Source organism: Pleuronectes platessa, chromosome 2, assembly GCF_947347685.1.
Source record: "Pleuronectes platessa chromosome 2, fPlePla1.1, whole genome shotgun sequence".
Taxonomy (NCBI): domain Eukaryota; kingdom Metazoa; phylum Chordata; class Actinopteri; order Pleuronectiformes; family Pleuronectidae; genus Pleuronectes; species Pleuronectes platessa.
Window position 1 is genome coordinate 14,205,327 of NC_070627.1, and position 18,085 is coordinate 14,223,411.

Sequence of the window (18,085 nt, forward strand, 5' to 3'; positions counted from 1 at the left end):
ACTTTTAAAAGGGTTCAGGAAGTGTTGGAAATACGTTTGTGACATAGACAGAAAAACATTCTGTTTCACAGCAGAATAAACAGAGAAAAGTATCTTTCAACTGAGTTTCAATGTTTACCGAATGAATTTATATAACAAACATAAATGGTTGCAACACTTTCTGTATGCGTTTAAAAAAAATCTGTTTATTTGTGGGAAATGTTTTGTTTTTATTGTGAAATATTTGCAAGAGCGGAAGCTGCATGCTTCTTACTATTTAGTACTTGTTTTTATTTGAGTACACAGGTCAACTTTTATACAAGGAAATAGTGATATTTGTGGCCATTTTCAAGGCAAAGCCGATGTAAAACATTGTGCTACAGTAGCAGCTCCCCCGCAGAACATATTGTTGAACAGAGAAGCTGAATATTGGGAATGTAACAGATGCTGTAAATATGAATTTATACTTATGTAAATATTGTGCATTGAATAGATACAGTTGCACAACTGCCTATCTTTGTGTGTTTTTATGATCGTACATTCATCCTCTGATCTTGGGCTTGAACAGGTTGGTGACCACTGCTTTAAATGAATCTAAAACAGAGGGAATCAGGAGTGCATAGAGAGTTTGTTGAATGTAGGTTTTTTGAGAGCTGTCCTGGTTGTACTTTTTTCTCTGGTAATCAAACTCACTGACTTAAAAGACACATGACCTCTGAATTACCAAACCTCAACCAGCCTGATGCAACAGCAGGAACATACTGTCCCATTCTATGTGCGGTGTTGGATATATGACCCTCTCCGGCTGCCGTAGCAACTGTGGGCGGAACTACATTTGACCTTTCGAGAACACGGTGGCGAGCGATCTAGCCAATGAGAGGAGGGAATACTCGCCACGAGCCAATCAAGCTTGCTGTTATTTTAGAGAAACCGTGCGCCCTCTGGTGGACATGCGCAGATTAGAGCGGCGTGACACACGTGTGGAGGAAGTGCAGGGACATCAGTGAAGCAGCAGCAGCCGCCTCCTCCTCTCTGTCCCTGTCTCTGTCCACAGCCCCGGACACTCGGACCTCTCTTCCTCCTCTGCGGACATGTCGTGGCTGTTCGGCCTGAACCGGGGGCAGCCCGAAGCCCCGGCTCAGCCTCCACCACCGCCGCCGGCCGGAGGCTCCAGCGGCGGCGGAGATAAACCCAAGGACAAATGGAGCAACTTCGATCCCACCGGGCTGGAGCGAGCCGCAAACGCGGCCAAGGAGCTCGACAAATCCCGTAAGTGTTTAGCAGTAGGAGCTCGACTTTAATAACATTACTGCTCAGTGACAGCGTTGAAGCAGCAGCGGCAGCAACCTGCTCCTCTCTGCTCCGCGGTGGAGGTGGCTTCAGTCATTCAATAAGGGCCCGGCATCACGATTTAAACCAGCAGCTATACACGTGATTAGTTTAATCTTTCACCATTCATATTATTCGTTCTGGTAGCTCGTGAGAACAGTCACTTGCTGCCCACTGCTTCATTCAATCAAGCAGACAGGGTTCAAAGGTCATCCCCTTGCAGTCATTGCTTGTAACACTCACCTTCAACCCGCACACACACATGCACCAGCTTTTATTTTGTGCACTGTATTTAGTTTATCATTCGAAGCCAATTTACCGATCAGATTCAAAGGGAATGTAAACTTGTCAGGTACAGGATAAGAGGATTCCTGTCAGGACTCCATGGTTGGATCCTGCAGATCCAACTGAGACAGAGCCACGGTAGGACTCTCATTCAGCTGTGTGTTGTCCGCTCCTCTCTCCTCTACCCAGGACATGCCAAAGAAGCTCTGGAGTTGGCTCGTATGCAGGAGCAGAGCACCCAGATGGAGCACCAGAGCAAAATGAAGGTACAGACACTTTGCACCTGCTCCACTCTCGATCTGCTGCAGGGCAGTGAGATAGTAGAGTTCATTGAACTTTTCATTTTACATCCTAGTTTTCTCAAACCATGCAAACAGGTCTTGAAACAAGTCTTAGAGCAACACTGAGGGTTCATACCTCCCATATTTCTATTTAAGTCTGTGCCGCAGAGTCAGTGAAAGAAATGACGTTTCTGCAAACGTCACTGCAAAAAAATCTGTTAGAGCTTTATCCTTCCATCTAGATGGGATTCAGACACATTTGATTATGCTAGTTTAAGTTAAAAGTATTTATATGAATGTAGCATTTAAATATAGATGTAAAGATTGGTCATGTGGTGAAAATTGAAATCATGTATGAATAAGAGGTGTAATTCCGTGTCAATTTAAGTGAAATGTCCAGCGAGTGAGTTGTCATGTTGATGACGTTTCTAATGCGGGACAGATGCACAGCTGAAAACACAAAATGAATAGAAATATATCTGAGGATAAAAAAGTTTTTTTCATAAGTATATGCATATGCGCTGTCAACTAAAACACGTGATTTCCACTTTGGCATTTACTCGTCATGCCTCCTTCATGCTCTAGCCAGATGCCACCCCTCGCCTGAATGTTGGAATCGGACTGCCAACTGCTGCACTATGCATATGTGAAAGGCACATTTTTGAAAATGTCAGGACCCAGTTTTCCAGAGTTTGTTTGAAAATGACTCGTGTAAATACAACATAAATCACAAGTCAGATCCAGCCCAATGTGTGTAACTTTCGGAGGATATCTATGGTATGACCCAAACAACCATAGTGTTACGATGAACACAATACAATGAAGTGTTCTGGGTTGTGTGTTGTGATTTCTCATTGTTTTTGTGCCACTGCAACAGGAGTACGAAGCAGCGGTCGAGCAGCTGAAAGGCGAACAGATACGAGTCCAGGGTGAGGAGAGGAGGAAGACTCTGAATGAAGAGACCAAGCAGCATCAAGCGGTATGAACATAAATACTTTTTTCCTTATTTCTTTTGAGGTAAACAAATTTTGAAGTATATTGCAGCAGTGAATCAGAACAATTGGAGTTCACAGTTGATTGTTTACTGTCCCTCCACAGAGAGCTCAGTACCAAGACAAGCTGGCCAGACAGAGATATGAGGAACAACTCAGGCAACAGGTGACGTTATCGCCTTCTTATTTAGTGTGAAATACTTTTTTAAATGAGCTGTAGTGGCTGATGATTTCTTGTTTTTATATTTAACAGCAAATTCTGAATGATGAGAACCTCCGCAAACAGGAGGAGTCTGTACATAAGCAGGAGTCCATGAGGAAAGGTATGGCTGTTACCACTGCTACACAGATGACAGGGTCTCCTGGAAGCTGCTGAGGTTTATGTATTTGTCGTGGTGTTTTTTTTTTAACAGCCACGATCGAGCACGAGATGGAGCTGAGGCACAAGAACGAGCTCCTGCGTATAGAAGCCGAATCCAAAGCTCGAGCCCGCGTGGAGAGAGAGAACGCTGATATCATCCGTGAGCAGATCCGTCTGAGGGCTGCAGAACACAGACAGACGGTGCTGGAGTCCATCAAGTGAGACACGCTATGATTTTTACACTAAATTTTTCAGAGCCTGATCCATTTATCTGTTGGTTGATAATATTGGCCAATACACACGCATTGTATTGTATTTGGGCTCTAGTGTTTATGATAATACAATATACTTTATTGATGTTTCCTCGTGTCCTGAATCATGTATCTAGTAAATTGAAGATGTTTGAAGTGTTTAAAACAGTTTCAGTCACCATCACTCTAGTATAGCACAGAAATAGTCAGTTTTATATGTAAAGTGACAACACCCTAAAGGCAACCTGGCAGTTAATAAGAGTATTTGCTTTTTAGAACCGCTGGTGCTGTGTTTGGAGAAGGATTCAGAGCCTTTATTTCAGACGGGGACAAAGTCGTAGCCACGGTGAGATGTCTGATTCCATCCACACTTAGTAAAATTAATCTATTTATATTAGATTATCAAGAAGAGTGTTCATAAATCCCCATTAAAATGTTTGAATAATGCAGATTTCTCGTTCCTTGCATTGACCAATGTTTGAAAATGGTATTAACTGTTCTGTCACATTACCAGGTGGCAGGATTGACCCTTCTAGCTGTTGGCGTGTATTCAGCCCGAAACGCGACGGGGGTGGCAGGACGCTACATCGAGGCGAGGCTTGGGAAGCCGTCGCTGGTGCGAGAGACGTCCCGATTAACTGTGGGAGAGGCAATCAAGCATCCAGTCACGGTACCTGATTATTAATTGAACCTCTTTTACTTTTTGTGGCTGCAGATTCTGATTTGTTAATAATCATTTTCCTGTCCCTCCTTCACTCCTCAGACGACTAAACGATTAAGGAGCAAACCTCAGGATGCACTTGAAGGAGTGGTGCTCAGTGTAAGTGGATATCAAAGTCTTTACAAAAGATTTAACCTAATTTAATGTTTAACAACTTCAGACAAATGCATTTTTATCTTTTCTTAGCCTTCCCTTGAAGAGCGTGTGCGTGACATCGCCATAGCAACCAGAAACACTAGGCAGAATAACGGCCTCTACAGGAACATCCTCATGTACGGCCCGCCAGGCACTGGCAAAACGCTGTTTGCTAAGGTACGCCTGATGTCCCCATGATGTAGACTACCTGTACACTGAAGCTTTGACTGACTGAGGTTTGTCTTTGTGTTGAGTAGAAGCTGGCAATGCATTCTGGGATGGACTATGCAATTATGACTGGTGGCGATGTAGCACCCATGGGTCGTGATGGTGTGACCGCCATGCATAAAGTCTTCGACTGGGCAAGCACAAGTCGACGCGGGTACATTTCCTCTATATTATGATAATCTGACAATGTGCTGTTTAAGTATCACCAGTGAAGTGATTTTAGTGATATTCTCACAGGCTGCTGCTGTTTGTGGATGAAGCTGATGCCTTCCTACGCAAGAGATCCACAGTAAGTGTGCATCTATTTTATTTATCAGAAACCTTGGTAGTTTCTCTACAAAGTATGTAATTTATAATGCGTGCATTATTTATCATCAATAACATCACAAGCATTCTTACATTTTGTAGGAGAAGATCAGTGAAGACCTCAGAGCCACGCTGAATGCCTTCTTGTATCGCACTGGAGAGCAGAGCAATAAGTAAGTGTTTATTTTCACTCTGTCAGTCTGGTGTTTTCAACTAAACACAAACAATTTCATATACTTTGCAGCACGTTTCTAATCTGCTCCATGTCTGTGTGCTTCCTGCAGGTTCATGCTGGTGTTGGCCAGTAACCAGCCAGAGCAGTTTGACTGGGCCATAAACGACCGTATAGATGAAATAGTGAATTTTGCTCTGCCGGGCCCTGAGGAGAGGGAAAGGCTGGTGCGGTTGTACTTTGACAAATATGTGCTGGAACCCGCCACTGTAGGGAGACAGTGAGTACAATCCCAACACTACAGCATTATTATCTACCAATAGCAGAAATCTCTGACTGTCTGAATGTTGAACGCATAGCCCAAGAACCATTAATTCTATCTGCTTCATACTTGGCATGTATATTGTTAAGGGCCCAGGGAACAGACGTTTTTAATAAATAAAAGTTGAATAAATAAGCAACCAGCGCTCTGTAGCCGAGGCGGATTGGACTCAATGTAAGTGACTTTGTCAATAACAGTGCTTTCACGAACAACAATGTATGAGATGTATGATTTGGTGGGTGGAGTGACACACTCAGGCCAGGAAATTAAATGAGGTGCAAAAACACAGCAGTTAGAATGAAAGTGGATCCAGGCCAGCTAAACAGTAAGAACCTCCACCCGGTTTTCTTCATCTTTCTGCTGTCCTTGTGTTTGTACAGGAGGATGAAGCTGGCACAGTTCGACTATGGAGTCAAATGCTCTGAGATTGCGAAGAGGACAGGTGGCATGTCAGGAAGGGAGATCTCCAAGCTGGGTGTGGCCTGGCAGGTAAGTTCCCTCAAGTCATTGCTGTGATCTTCAATTCAAACTGCAGTGTAAATGTATTGGGATTTTTAATACATAACACACGACAAACAATTATCTTCTGGTTCATACAATTCAACCTAGCTGCGGCTAGGGACCAGAGCACCCTCGTCATTTAGTCAGACTTGGGTCAATGGCACAGAACAATGGAATCACATTTGATTTATACTAAATAAGCCCCTCCTTTCACAGAGGTAGAATGTCCATCCAATCAGCTCTCTGGGTCTTGTCTTCAGGCTTAGATTTGGTCACCTTCAATCTGAATGAGGACCCCTTCGAAGTCTCACTACAAATTTAGATGAGGCCTCTGCTGAGACTCAAACCTGTTTCTCTCAGTGAAACCCCCGTTGTCTCAGACCCCCTCGTCTGCGCCGTTTAAACACCTATGGTCACTCTGTTGCAGACAGTAAGATAACCCCTGCTGTGAAAACCCTTTCTTTCAGCAGCAGGCTCAGGAGTCTCCAGCCAATACACATCAGCACAGAGGATTTCACCAGTCTAACTGCAGAAAACATCTTAGGATATATGACATTCTATATATACACTTGTTCATCTTTCATTAAACTTATCTAAATACAAAATGTCCCATCACAGTAAACATGACAACCCAGATGCTCTTCAAATTTTCCTACGATTTTTTTATTTAATTTAGACGGATCTGTAAAAAACGTGTTTTGTTTTATTATTTCATAGGCGGCAGCATATTCTTCTGAAGACGGCGTCCTGACCGAGGCTATGATTGACGCTCGTGTCGAAGACGCTGTCAAGCAACACATTCAGAAGATGGACTGGCTGCTTGGAGAGGAGGATTCCAAGACCCTTACACCTTTCTCAGCTGGGGCGACAACCGCTGGAGGCAAAATGGGCTTCAATCTGCCCATTAGTGAGGCACCTCAGGCCCAGCAGGTGGTCGCTCCAATCCTGGAGATGAGCGCAAAGCCAGAGGTTGACACTATCCCTCCTCTTTCAGACATCACTCAGGTGATCGCTCCAGCCCTCGCAATGAGCGCAAGGCCAGAGGTTGAGATGATGCCTCCTCCTTCAGAAATCGAACAGGTGATCGATCCAGCCCTGGAAATGAGCGCAAGGCCTGAGGTTGAGATGATGCCTCCTCCTTCAGAAATCGAACAGGTGATCGATCCAGCCCTGGAAATGAGCGCAAGGCCTGAGGTTGAGATGATACCTCCTCCTTCAGAAATCGAACAGGTGATAGATCCAGCCCTGGAAATGAGTGCAAAGCCAGAGGTTGAGATGATACCTCCTCCTTCAGAAGTCGAACAGGTGATTGCTCCAGCTATGGAGATGATCACAAAGCCAGAGGTTGACACCATACCTGCTCCAGAAATCGAGCAGGTGATTGCTCCAGCCCTGGAAATCAGCGCAAAGCCAGAGGTTGACACCATACCTGTTCCAGAAATCGACCAGGTGATTGCTCCAGCCCTGGAAATCAGCGCAAAGCCAGAGGTTGACACCGTACCTGCTCCAGAAATCGAGCAGGTGATTGCTCCTGCCCTGGAAATCAGCGCAAAGCCAGAGGTTGACACCGTACCGGCTCCAGAAATCGAGCAGGTGATCGCTCCTGCCCTGGAAATCAGCGCAAAGCCAGAGGTTGACACCGTACCGGCTCCAGAAATCGAGCAGGTGATTGCTCCTGCCCTGGAAATCAGCGCAAAGCCAGAGGTTGACACCGTACCGGCTCCAGAAATCGAGCAGGTGATTGCTCCTGCCCTGGAAATCAGCGCAAAGCCAGAGGTTGACACCGTACCTGCTCCAGAAATCGACCAGGTGATTGCTCCAGCCCTGGAAATCAGCACAAAGCCAGAGGTTGACACCATACCTGCTCCAGAAATCGAGCAGGTGATCGCTCCAGCCCTGGAAATCAGCACAAAGCCAGAGGTTGACACCGTACCGGCTCCAGAAATCGAGCAGGTGATTGCTCCTGCCCTGGAAATCAGCGCAAAGCCAGAGGTTGACACCATACCTGCTCCAGAAATCGAGCAGGTGATTGCTCCTGCCCTGGAAATCAGTGCAATGCCAGAGGTTGACACCATACCTCCTCCTTCAGAAGTCGAACAGGTGATCGATCCAGCTCTGGAATTGAGCACAAAGCCAGAGGTTGACAGTGTGCCTCCTCCTTCAGAAGTCGAAAAGGTGGTTGCTCCCGCCTCAGAGGTGAATGCCAAGCAAGAAGTTGACAGTACACCACCTTCTTCAGACATCGACCAATCAGCAGAGGACAAAAGTGCTCTCCCAGCTGGACAGGACAGTCAAGATGCTGCCAAAGCAGAATCTGTGAAAGCACCTGAGAGTTTAGCCGAGCCTGCTAGTGTAACTGACAGCGAGGGCAAGGTGAAAACAGAAGGCAAGACTGAATCCACTCCTCCTAAGGATGGAACTCCAGTTTGATTTGTTCACTGGTGTGGCCTGGATATGAGAGATTAGTGTCCTGTCCCTTTATCTATTCTGTCAGTTTATCTGCAAAAGCCTGCTGGACTGTCATTCATGACAGAAGATGAGTTCATAGGCTTGTATGTAGGAGGAATAATCAATTAACATTTCAACACAAACAATAACTGAGACTCTTTGATTCTAATAAAGAATGTAAAAGTGTACTTTACATTGAAACCAGAGTGTAAGAACAGTATATAAATGTTGTGTCTCTTGAACTGATTAAATGGGTGTTTGTTTTTATAAAGAGACTAAGATTGTCTGATGTGTGTCTTATGAACAGTTTGTTAAATGACACTGTTTATTGTAGTTGAATGACATGTTTTAGTCTAAAAACTTTTTTTCAGGCTGATATGAGATCTCTGTGACCTTTGACCACTGAAATGAGTTAATTTGTGAGTCCAAGGCACAACTGGTAAAAATGTAAAGAAATTCCTTAAGACAAACTTGAGATATCACATTTAAAAAGCCCAAAATTTGTTTATTAGGTCACCTTGACCTTCACTTGAACTCTGACTACCAGAATCTAATAAGTTCTTAGTAGTCCAAGTTAAAATCGGTACCAAATTCGACTAAAATCTCTTGTGAGATTTTTGAGATATTTACAAGAATGGGATGGACGAACAGAAAACCTGTAAACATTTTGGCTGTCGCCTGGACTTAGTGATACTGGTGAAAATGTATCTCAGAAAGTGAAATTTGAAAACCGCAGTAACATGGTATGTATTAGTCTAGCCCAGGGGTGTCCCAACTTGTTATCCTGAGGGCCACATATAGAAAAAAATACGACCCGCACGATCGGACTGTTGACAGTGGGGGGGCGTGGTGGCGTTCTGAGGGACAGCTGCAATACAGTGGGCCATAGTCCATCACATTACATTTCATTTAGCTGACGCTTTTATCCAAAGCGACTAATAAGTGCATTCAAGGGTACAAACCCAGAACAACAAGAATCAAGAAAGTACAATTTCTTCAAAAATAGAGCCAAACTACAAAGTGCTATAATTAAGTACCATTTAAGTGCTACTAAACTATTAGTTTCAAAAGTTTTTTTTAGGCGGGCCAATTTATAATGGATTGCGGGCCGCAGATTGGACACCCATGGTCTAGCCCTACCAGGCCCTTGTCACGATGGTGTAATATTTACAGTGATCTGTCATTTCAGTTACATTGTCGGTCTTAAAATATGTGGTTTTTAAAGGCAAACACATAATACATAACAGCAGAGATGCACTGAGAGGGGTGTTTCAAATCACGTAATGTATCTGGACTTAATGTTCTCAGCAATACTTGGGTTTACTTGCTAAAGTGAAAAAAGTCTGGTTTTAATATTTCACATAAATGGGTAAAGGATTAAAGAAGCTGCTTCTAACCAAAAAGGTTTACAAAAAATGTGAATTTGATTAAAAGACTTCATTCAATGGAGAGCGCATCTCCTAAATATAATAATTTAAGTAAGTACACTGTACAACAGTGTTGTGCAAGTTCACTACTCTCATGAACTAGTTCAAAGTTCAGTTTATACAAGTAAACATGAATAGTTCACGTTCATAGTTCACCATTTAAATTCTGAACTAGTTCATATTTCAGTTCATTTCCTAGTTTTAAGGTGGACAGTGAGAATGAAAGACTTAACTTGTTAAAGAAAACCTTATCCATCACTACCCCTTGCCTTTACTGTCGGAATGTTTATCAGACAGTGTGTAAAAATCCCTCAGATAATAATAAGGTGCATCGGATCTCGGATGTAGTTGCTGAGTCTGCGTCTCTGCTTTCTCTTGCCATCTGTATATGAGACCGAGAGCTGTTGTGTTGCAGGTATGGCCTGCCCCTTTAAGGAAAGTTTGTAGTGTGTGACGTAGTGCCCCAGGGTATTGTGGGAAAATACGCTAAAAATGTGTTTATAAGGAGAAGTGACGGAGCATCTAGAGGTGATGCGAGTGTTGCTCCTGCTGTATATCCGAGAAATAAAGTGGCCGCATTCCAAGTAAAGAAACATCTCCTCCTCCTTCTTCACGGAGCGGTCCGGACGGCTGGTTACCGGCCAGACAGCGAGCCAAGATAACCAGTGACAGGGGCAGCTCCTGGTACAGGCGACATAGGAGACTGATTTATCATGACGTGACACATGCAATGTAAAACAATACATTAACGTCACACCATCATCCTCTAACCCCGGGGACGCACCGGAGGTAGAAGCGCTGTGAAAAGCGCTCCGCCTCCTTTCCTCGCCCATGGTAAATACTTTGGCTGTTCGCACCGGCAGAACCAGGAAGCGCCGCAGCCACACACACAAGCACATAATCTCCTGTGGGGGGGTGGCGGCTACAGGCTTGCGTAGGTCAGTCACCTGTGAAGACCAGCATCATTTACCCCTGAACCAGCGCGGAGAAATGATGATGAAAAGTAATATACAAATTTTGAATATAAAATTAAATATAAAAAATTTAATTAAATTAAATAAATATTTTTTTAATTAAATTAAAAATATTTTTTTTAATTAAATTAAATGGGAAAAAAAAGAAAAAAAACTGCGCGCACACATCCTGCGCAGAAGCCCATTGCGCAGATCCTGCGCAGAAGCCTACTGCGCACATTCTGCGCAGAACCCCATTGCGCAGATCCTGCGCAGAACCCCATTGCGCACATTCTGCGCAGAAGCCCATTGCGCACATCCTGCGCAGAAGCCTACTGCGCACATTCTGCGCAGGAGGCCACTGCGCACATCCTGCGCAGTGGCCTCCTCCTCTATTGAGCCGTATAGTGAATGAATCTGTAATGAACACAGTGGTGGATGAGAGGAGTGTCAGAGTTACGAACAAGAAGCGTGTCGTGTTCGCTGGACTTTAATACACATAAGGAGAGAAGTTTCCTGTCATCTATACGCGAGGACGCTACAATATGAACGTGTTCACCGTTCAAATTCATTATTTGTCATTGAGTTGCGTTCAGTTTCATCGTTCTCATAAAAGTGAACGTGTTCTTTTGCGTTCGTTCATGCACAACACTGCTGTGCAATAACTGAAAACAGCCTCTCTTCAGAAAACCTACGCTTCCCCTTAATATATACTTTGCGCAGGTACACAAAAATGTTTTCTCTTCTATCTTAGTGAGGACACTCATTAGCATTATGCATTCCCTAGCCCCTTACCCCCTACCTTACGATCCAAACTAGATGCCTTACTAACCTAACCTAACCTAATTACACCCCTAACACCAAGTCTTAACCCTCAAACAGCCCATTGAAGAAATGAGGACCTTCAAAATGTCCTTAACTCTGCAGTCTATTTAAAATAGTCCTCACAAAGATAGCTGTACAGGAGCGCAAACACACACACACACGGTCCTCTTATCGCACTGTCTGAAGTCGTGAGCGCGGTTAAGAATCGCGTGCACGTGCGCCAGGAGAGCTCCTGACATCGCACACCACTGAACCAATGGGGAGCGTTTACATTATGTCTCTTACCTTCCATCAGTGAATAGTGAGCGCCATCACGTGGACCAGGATCTCCTTGGTTTGCACCGGGGACCGAGCGCTGTCCACGGTCCTGCCCGGTGTGTAACGACCTACTGCTAATTGTTTACAATGAACTGAACGAGTCATTGTTTGCATCAATACTCTCACCTCCATTGTAGCTTTATGTTGTCACGAAGAATATTCTAATTAAACTACAGTTGTTTCCTGATTTACATCTGGGTCTTAAACCAGACATTACTGAACCAAAATCATATTAAAAAAAGCTGGGCCAAATATATACATTTCTTATATAAGATCCTGTAAAGAGGATCTTAATCATTTTATTGTTTAAGATGACATATTTTAAAATCCTACTTATGAATTATCAATATATCAGAACTAATATTAAGTTCATTACTCAATCTCTAAATGCTAATTGTACCGTCAGTGAAAATGGGATAGAATAACAGAAGCAATTACTTGTGAACTTCCCAGGTAAGCTTTATTTAGCACACCTCAATCTTTTACACATTTGTCAGTCAACCAAAACATGGAGCAGAAAGAAACTAAATCAATCAAAAGGGGCAGATGATCTGGGCTTCAATATTAATTCAAGTAACATGCTATTATACAAGTGAACACGCGAGCCACATGTCGGAGCAAATAAAGAGACGCTGCAGGTTTCTTGTTTGTTCTCTTTAGTAGATTCATCTGTACATACAGAAAAATTAGGCACTCTGAGCGGAGCTCGCAGTTTGCAGATAATTACAATGCTTCAGTTTAACATTTACAAAAAAAAGAAAACTACACCCTGAAAGATAAACATATCCAAGTTTAAATATGAATCAACACATTATATTGGAAACACATCAGAGAGCCTCAGAGAGGCCTAGGTTTGGTTATCCTTTATTAGCCCACCCACCTTTAACTTAATCCCAACTAATCTACCACACACGGTCGCACAAACAATGCATTCACTTCATACTCCTCCCTGTTTGACTCCAAGAGACACATTTACACTGCACCTGGTCAGAGAAAAAGTCTGACATTTTATGGTCAAATCAATTACAATATATCATCTAGAGGAAATAAAGTCAGCATCAACATGCTGCAGTGAACAAAAATCAGAGGAACTCCTAAAGCAGTTGTTTGACCGGAAGGGGCTGGGTGCAGGGGTAGGGGGGTGTTATGGCTCTGAGGAGACATGACTGAGTCGAGTCATTTCATTGGACTGGGATGGAGGGAGGACCTTGGTCTGACCTTGTTCTGAAGGAATAAAGGCAGAGGGAGAGCAGCGGACCTGTACTCTGCGTTAAGGAAAAACCCAACATCACCAATATGTCCAAGCGCAGCCATTTGTTAGGCCCTGACCAAAGCTCCATGTGTGAGTGCTCTGTAGGCGCACATTATCTATGTACTGTGTAACAGATGACTGAGGAGCAGGGAGTATGCTTGTCCATACTCTGTGGTTTGATTGCTTGTGGTCTGAGTTTATTGCGGGTTTCGGGTGTGTATCAGTAGAAGCAGACGCTGTGAAGAAAAGGTCTGTTGCTCTTCTCCTCAAGCTCTTGAAGGAGCTCGTCGATTTCATTCTCCATGTCGTCAGTGTGCTGGATCTACAGAGGAGGGGGAAACAAATTACACAGCCTGCATGCACAAACTGCTCATTCGCAGCAGGCAACTTAACCATCCTGAATATTACGCATTTATTATCTATAGCACCTTTATTTAGCCATGGCAGTATTTTAATTAAGTCACTAATGACTCATTTCTGTTAGGCTCAATAGAATTTATATATCCTTGTAACTTACTGCATACTGTCATTAGCATATCTTATTTTAACCAGTCACTCCCTTTACACATTAACTACAACATTTTGTGGCGTCTCAGCTCCACTTCACCGGTGCAGTGTCGGTGCAATAGCATTTGAAAAGCCAGGTAGGAGACTCACACATTGACACAGCTCACAGATGAGGAAGGCGCCCAGCGTGGCTTCCTCGTGGTTATCCTGAATGTCTACATTGATGACGTGTACAGGCTGCAGCGTCTCCTGCTCTCTTGAGCTCAGATCTGATGAGAAATTAGAGTAAAAACTTGCTTTTCAAACCGTGACACGACTCTGTGCTGTGGCCTGTAAAAAGCAATAAATGCTAGATCTTTGCGAGTGTCCCACAGTTACCACATGGATTCCTGTAGTAGACATGCATGAGAATCCTCACCCTCCAGCACTTGGTCGTACACTCGCTCTTCACAGGTGATGACCAGGTCAAACTTATCCTTGCAGTTTTGAAACCGCTCCGGCTTCGACTTGATGCGCTTGTTGCGGTCCAGCATGTGCAAGATGCCGTTCTGTGTGTATCTGAAGAGTGAGGAGGTCAAGGAACACAAGCAGGGAGCAACAGACACACTCCAAGGTAAAACAACATTCATCACAATAACCAACATCCTGTGGAGAGGGAAGTCATATAAGGATATGCTTTTCTGAATGGGTCTGTATTTTTTACCTTGCATCATGAGGTTATGTCTCGGTGGAAGCACAGAGGCGATAATTACACACTGGTTCATCACCAGTGCTCTCAATAGTCAAACTGCAGCACCCTCTAGTGGTGCAAAAAAAGATTACTATAAATTGTCGGCGGATTAAAAAGACACGGGATGAAATTACACCTCAGAGCAATGTCAGTAAAATATGTGAAACCTTTACAGGCTGCGATAAATGAATTCAACAAAGTTGTAATATTTGATTTTATCAACAAACCAGACACTGTCAGGCTGCCATTTGTAAAAAATATAAATAAAAAAAACATTCTGAACTGCACTGTCACTACATGGCCATCTTTGCCAAAAACAAATTTCTGTTGTGATGAGATACATCAGTACATGCATATGTACAGGGATTATAGAAGTTTTATAAGATGTAGTACGAACACCTTTAAGGCATAATGCACGGTCATGTCACAGCTCTTCCACATTTGATTGTTAGGATTACACATTTAACCTCTCAAACACCACATGGAGATATCTGCAACTGCAAAACAGTAACATAATGATCAGTAGCACAGCAGTAAGTCAACATTTGGTGAGATATTTTGCCTTTCTTCTGAGCCTGGATCAGTAAATAATTAATTCTGTAGGAACAGTCTGGAGGCTTTTTGGAAATATTCCACAAAGAAATAAGCACAGAGAGCAGACTTAACATTCTACTGTGGATGGTGACATTAATCATTTGAATGTCACCGAAGACCAAAAATCAGGACCAGCCAGGACTTAACAGGAGGAATAATTGCAATAATTTGGATGAAAGCTTCAGAGATATTATTGCATGTACAAATAAAGTACAGCAGGTATTACTCTTCATGAATAATGCAGGGGGTTGTAATTGGTAGTATTTTACTTACCTTAGGGTCCTACAATCTTATAAACAGAAGTAATGCCTAGATTCAAGGTTTAACAGAAACCCATCCTGTGGGAGACATCATTATCTGCTTTTTGTTATTGTACTTCTGATAAATAACCTTAGGGGAAGAGTTTTTTCCCCACTAAATGATATTTACTTGAAGCTACTGTTTCCTTTGATAATGGAGTTTCCCTTGTGATTGTTTTCCTAATATAACCAAGATTTGTTATTTACAGAAACTACATTAAGTGCAATTGACAATAAAAGTAAGTGAGCCAGATGAAGCTGATTACAACAACAAAAAAATCGAACTTGCTAAAGTTATTCAACCTGCAAAATTGTGGAGAGAAATTAAAAAAATACAACACATGGAAAATATAGGGAAACTGCATTAGCAAGAAACAGTGGCATCAAGAAGACCATCGCAAATACAGGCAAAACCTCAAATCTTCACCAAATCACACTTACTGCTGCCTTTGTTTTCTGTATTTTACAGGTTTTATAACAAAACACACTTTGCATCTGTCACACTTGTTAAAATCCCTGCATGTGATTAATCCATCAGTGCTCTCCAATCTGCTGAGCTGCTGCAACACCATAACCTAAACAAGATGCATTGTCCACGTGTAAGTGTGCGTCTGTGTGTGTGAGGAAAAGGTGAGTGAGAAGGGGATACAGTTCCTTGTCCTTGCGGACCAAGTCGTTGTACATCTGTTCATATGTCGTTTTGAAGTCGTACACATTTGGTTTGTCCGGGGCAGGACCGGGTAGCTTCACATGAGACCCTGTCCCGAATGAGCGCACATCAAATCCACGTTTGCTGCAAAGAGGGAAAAAAAGGACAAGAGAACAAATTACATAACATTTCTGGAATCAGCAGTGACAACAACACATCCTACACAATCTCCCTGCCGTCTCCTGAGAGCTGAACTGAGTGAGTAAGCAGAGCAGGCCGGTTGTGCGTCACACGATGAATCACTGCACAGGGAAGTGTGTGGGGGCCGCGTCCAGCTCTCTCCTGTGTCCCAATCTGAGTACACCCTGCTACCAATACAGGAGAATAGACAAACTGTAAAAGGGGGGATGTGATGTTTATTATTTCAGCTAATGACGGGGGTGACGTGTCCCCAACAAGCTACACTGGTCCACAGATCTTATTGCGTCCTCCTCTTTCTTTTGTTTCCAGTCCTGTTGCCATCACATGTCGGGTGAGAGCCAGTGTGCAGCGTCCAGACTGAACCAGCAGCGCACACATGTAGTTTAAACAGGATTTCACCTACAATCTAAACTCCTACATGACTGAGCCCCTGTGTGGCAGCTGCAGTTCCTCCCTTCCGGTATGCTTCCTCCAAGAGGGCGCTCCAAACAACATGTGGGGGTCGCAAATAGTTTAACTAAACCCCTAAGCCAGCTTTTAGAAGACGACACATGATGTATGGTGGTAGAATTTATCAAAGCTAAGCTGAAGTAGTGATCGGCGGCGGGGAAGGAGCGCTGCGGCCCCGGTGCCCCTGAGAGGAGGGATCCATTGTTAGACTGCGGCCCGGCGGAGGGACCGTCTATCACCGCGTCTGTGCGGCTCATGAGCGGCTCAGACATTCAGGAACGACACCTCGCAGTTTCCCTTCGACCCCCCATTTTGTCTTCCTCTCGCCCGGTCTTTACCTGAGGATATTGTGCGCTTCCATACTGCGGTTCTGGTTGCTCGAGCACACAACCGCTACACGCAGCGGGTGGCTCGGCATCGCGACTCCCCGGCTGAAGCTACTCGACACGCGACTTTCTGAAAACTAACGAGAGGTGGCTTAGTTCGAGCCCCGCGAGGAAAGTGTGACCGAACCCCCCGCGACACGGTAAACAGCGACGCGTCTCTACAACAACGACTGGGCGACGTGCTCGTCTTCTCTTACAAGGAGGAAGTCAAAATGGCGGAGTCCCGTGAGTTCGACACGGCTTTATGAGATGGTGTCACGTGGGTGAAGGGGGCGGAGCTTCACACAAGCTGAAATCAAAAGTTCGAAAAGTAAATGTGACAAGTACGACTTTTATTCAAATAAACGTGCGAAACAAACTTCCATGATAACAACCAGGAAATTTCCCAGCGTGCACTTGGATTGCCATGAGTCCCAGGTCTAAATAACACATGCTCACATTGCTTGCACTTCACAATTAGGTTTTAAGAATGTTTACTTCAGTCATATGTGGTCAGATTTAACTTAATACCCTAACGTTCAATCTGTAGCGTTGATTACAAGGCCAACACTTAATGATGCTGAGGTGCACAACTGAAGTTATGTCCCTAACACCCGCCGGTGGCTGCTGACACCTGCTGACATACCGGTAGTTGCTAACTTACATTGTGCAGAAGAACTTCAAACGTACAATGGATATTCACTATTTTGTCCTACACTCTAAAAGGCAGTATGGAAAATTTAAATGTCTTTTCATATTGGCCTACCATAATTTGAATATATATATATATATTCAAATTTAGGCTGCCAGGAACAACAAAATGGAATCCTGTCATCTTGGCCTACCTGTGGTGGAGGTTTTACAAGTAATACAACTAAAAAAATAATGTTTACCTTATTAACATGTCAGTCTGAAATAATCATGTTTACGATGTGTCCTTTTTGCGTTTTATTGTTATCAAAAATTGGTTAGATATCACAAATGAGCAAAGTAGCTCATCAGTCAGAAAACATATACGAATATGCAGATATTGAAACCAGGGCGTCTCCAAAAATATTTTCCATCTTGTAGATTTGTACATTAGTCTAATGCATTCATGTGGTTTATAGGTTTGGGGCATTGCGACATAATGCCACAACCTTGCATAATGGTGATGAAGCTAAAATTGGAGCATGACACTGCTTTAAAACACGAACATAACCTG

At 43.6% G+C, this 18,085-nt stretch overlaps 2 protein-coding genes across 2 annotated transcripts; one reads left to right on the forward strand and one right to left on the reverse strand.

Annotated features, from left to right (window-relative positions):
- Positions 1-1,070: 1,070 nt before the first annotated feature.
- On the forward strand, positions 1,071-8,586 carry atad3 (ATPase family AAA domain containing 3). The gene is made up of 16 exons (XM_053435168.1): positions 1,071-1,248; positions 1,783-1,859; positions 2,752-2,853; positions 2,973-3,032; positions 3,120-3,189; positions 3,280-3,445; positions 3,755-3,824; positions 3,993-4,148; positions 4,242-4,298; positions 4,386-4,511; positions 4,592-4,716; positions 4,800-4,851; positions 4,971-5,041; positions 5,153-5,320; positions 5,743-5,851; positions 6,581-8,586. The coding sequence occupies exons 1-16, from the start codon at positions 1,071-1,073 to the stop codon at positions 8,291-8,293; spliced, it is 3,300 nt and encodes a 1,099-aa protein (XP_053291143.1). The 3' UTR covers positions 8,294-8,586.
- Positions 8,587-12,473: 3,887 nt separating this feature from the next.
- ssu72 (SSU72 homolog, RNA polymerase II CTD phosphatase) lies at positions 12,474-17,139 on the reverse strand. Its single transcript, XM_053435476.1, has 5 exons — positions 16,855-17,139; positions 15,866-16,009; positions 14,012-14,151; positions 13,744-13,862; positions 12,474-13,408 (listed from the first exon to the last, which is right to left on the reverse strand). Exons 1-5 carry the CDS (start codon positions 16,932-16,934, stop codon positions 13,307-13,309), a joined length of 585 nt encoding a protein of 194 aa, XP_053291451.1. The 5' UTR covers positions 16,935-17,139; the 3' UTR covers positions 12,474-13,306.
- Positions 17,140-18,085: the final 946 nt, after the last annotated feature.

Excerpts from the sequence above, each read along its gene's own strand:
- atad3 (XM_053435168.1), top strand. The coding sequence starts at position 1,071 with ATGTCGTGGCTGTTCGGCCTGAACCGGGGGCAGCCCGAAGCCCCGGCT. Across the intron at positions 1,860-2,751 it reads AGCACCAGAGCAAAATGAAG|GAGTACGAAGCAGCGGTCGA; the intron begins GTACAGACACTT and ends CCACTGCAACAG. Across the intron at positions 5,321-5,742 it reads CCCGCCACTGTAGGGAGACA|GAGGATGAAGCTGGCACAGT; the intron begins GTGAGTACAATC and ends GTGTTTGTACAG.
- ssu72 (XM_053435476.1), bottom strand. The coding sequence starts at position 16,934 with ATGCCGAGCCACCCGCTGCGTGTAGCGGTTGTGTGCTCGAGCAACCAG. Across the intron at positions 14,152-15,865 it reads GTCCGCAAGGACAAGGAACT|ATACACACAGAACGGCATCT; the intron begins GTATCCCCTTCT and ends CTCACTCTTCAG. Across the intron at positions 13,863-14,011 it reads GTACGACCAAGTGCTGGAGG|ATCTGAGCTCAAGAGAGCAG; the intron begins GTGAGGATTCTC and ends ATTTCTCATCAG.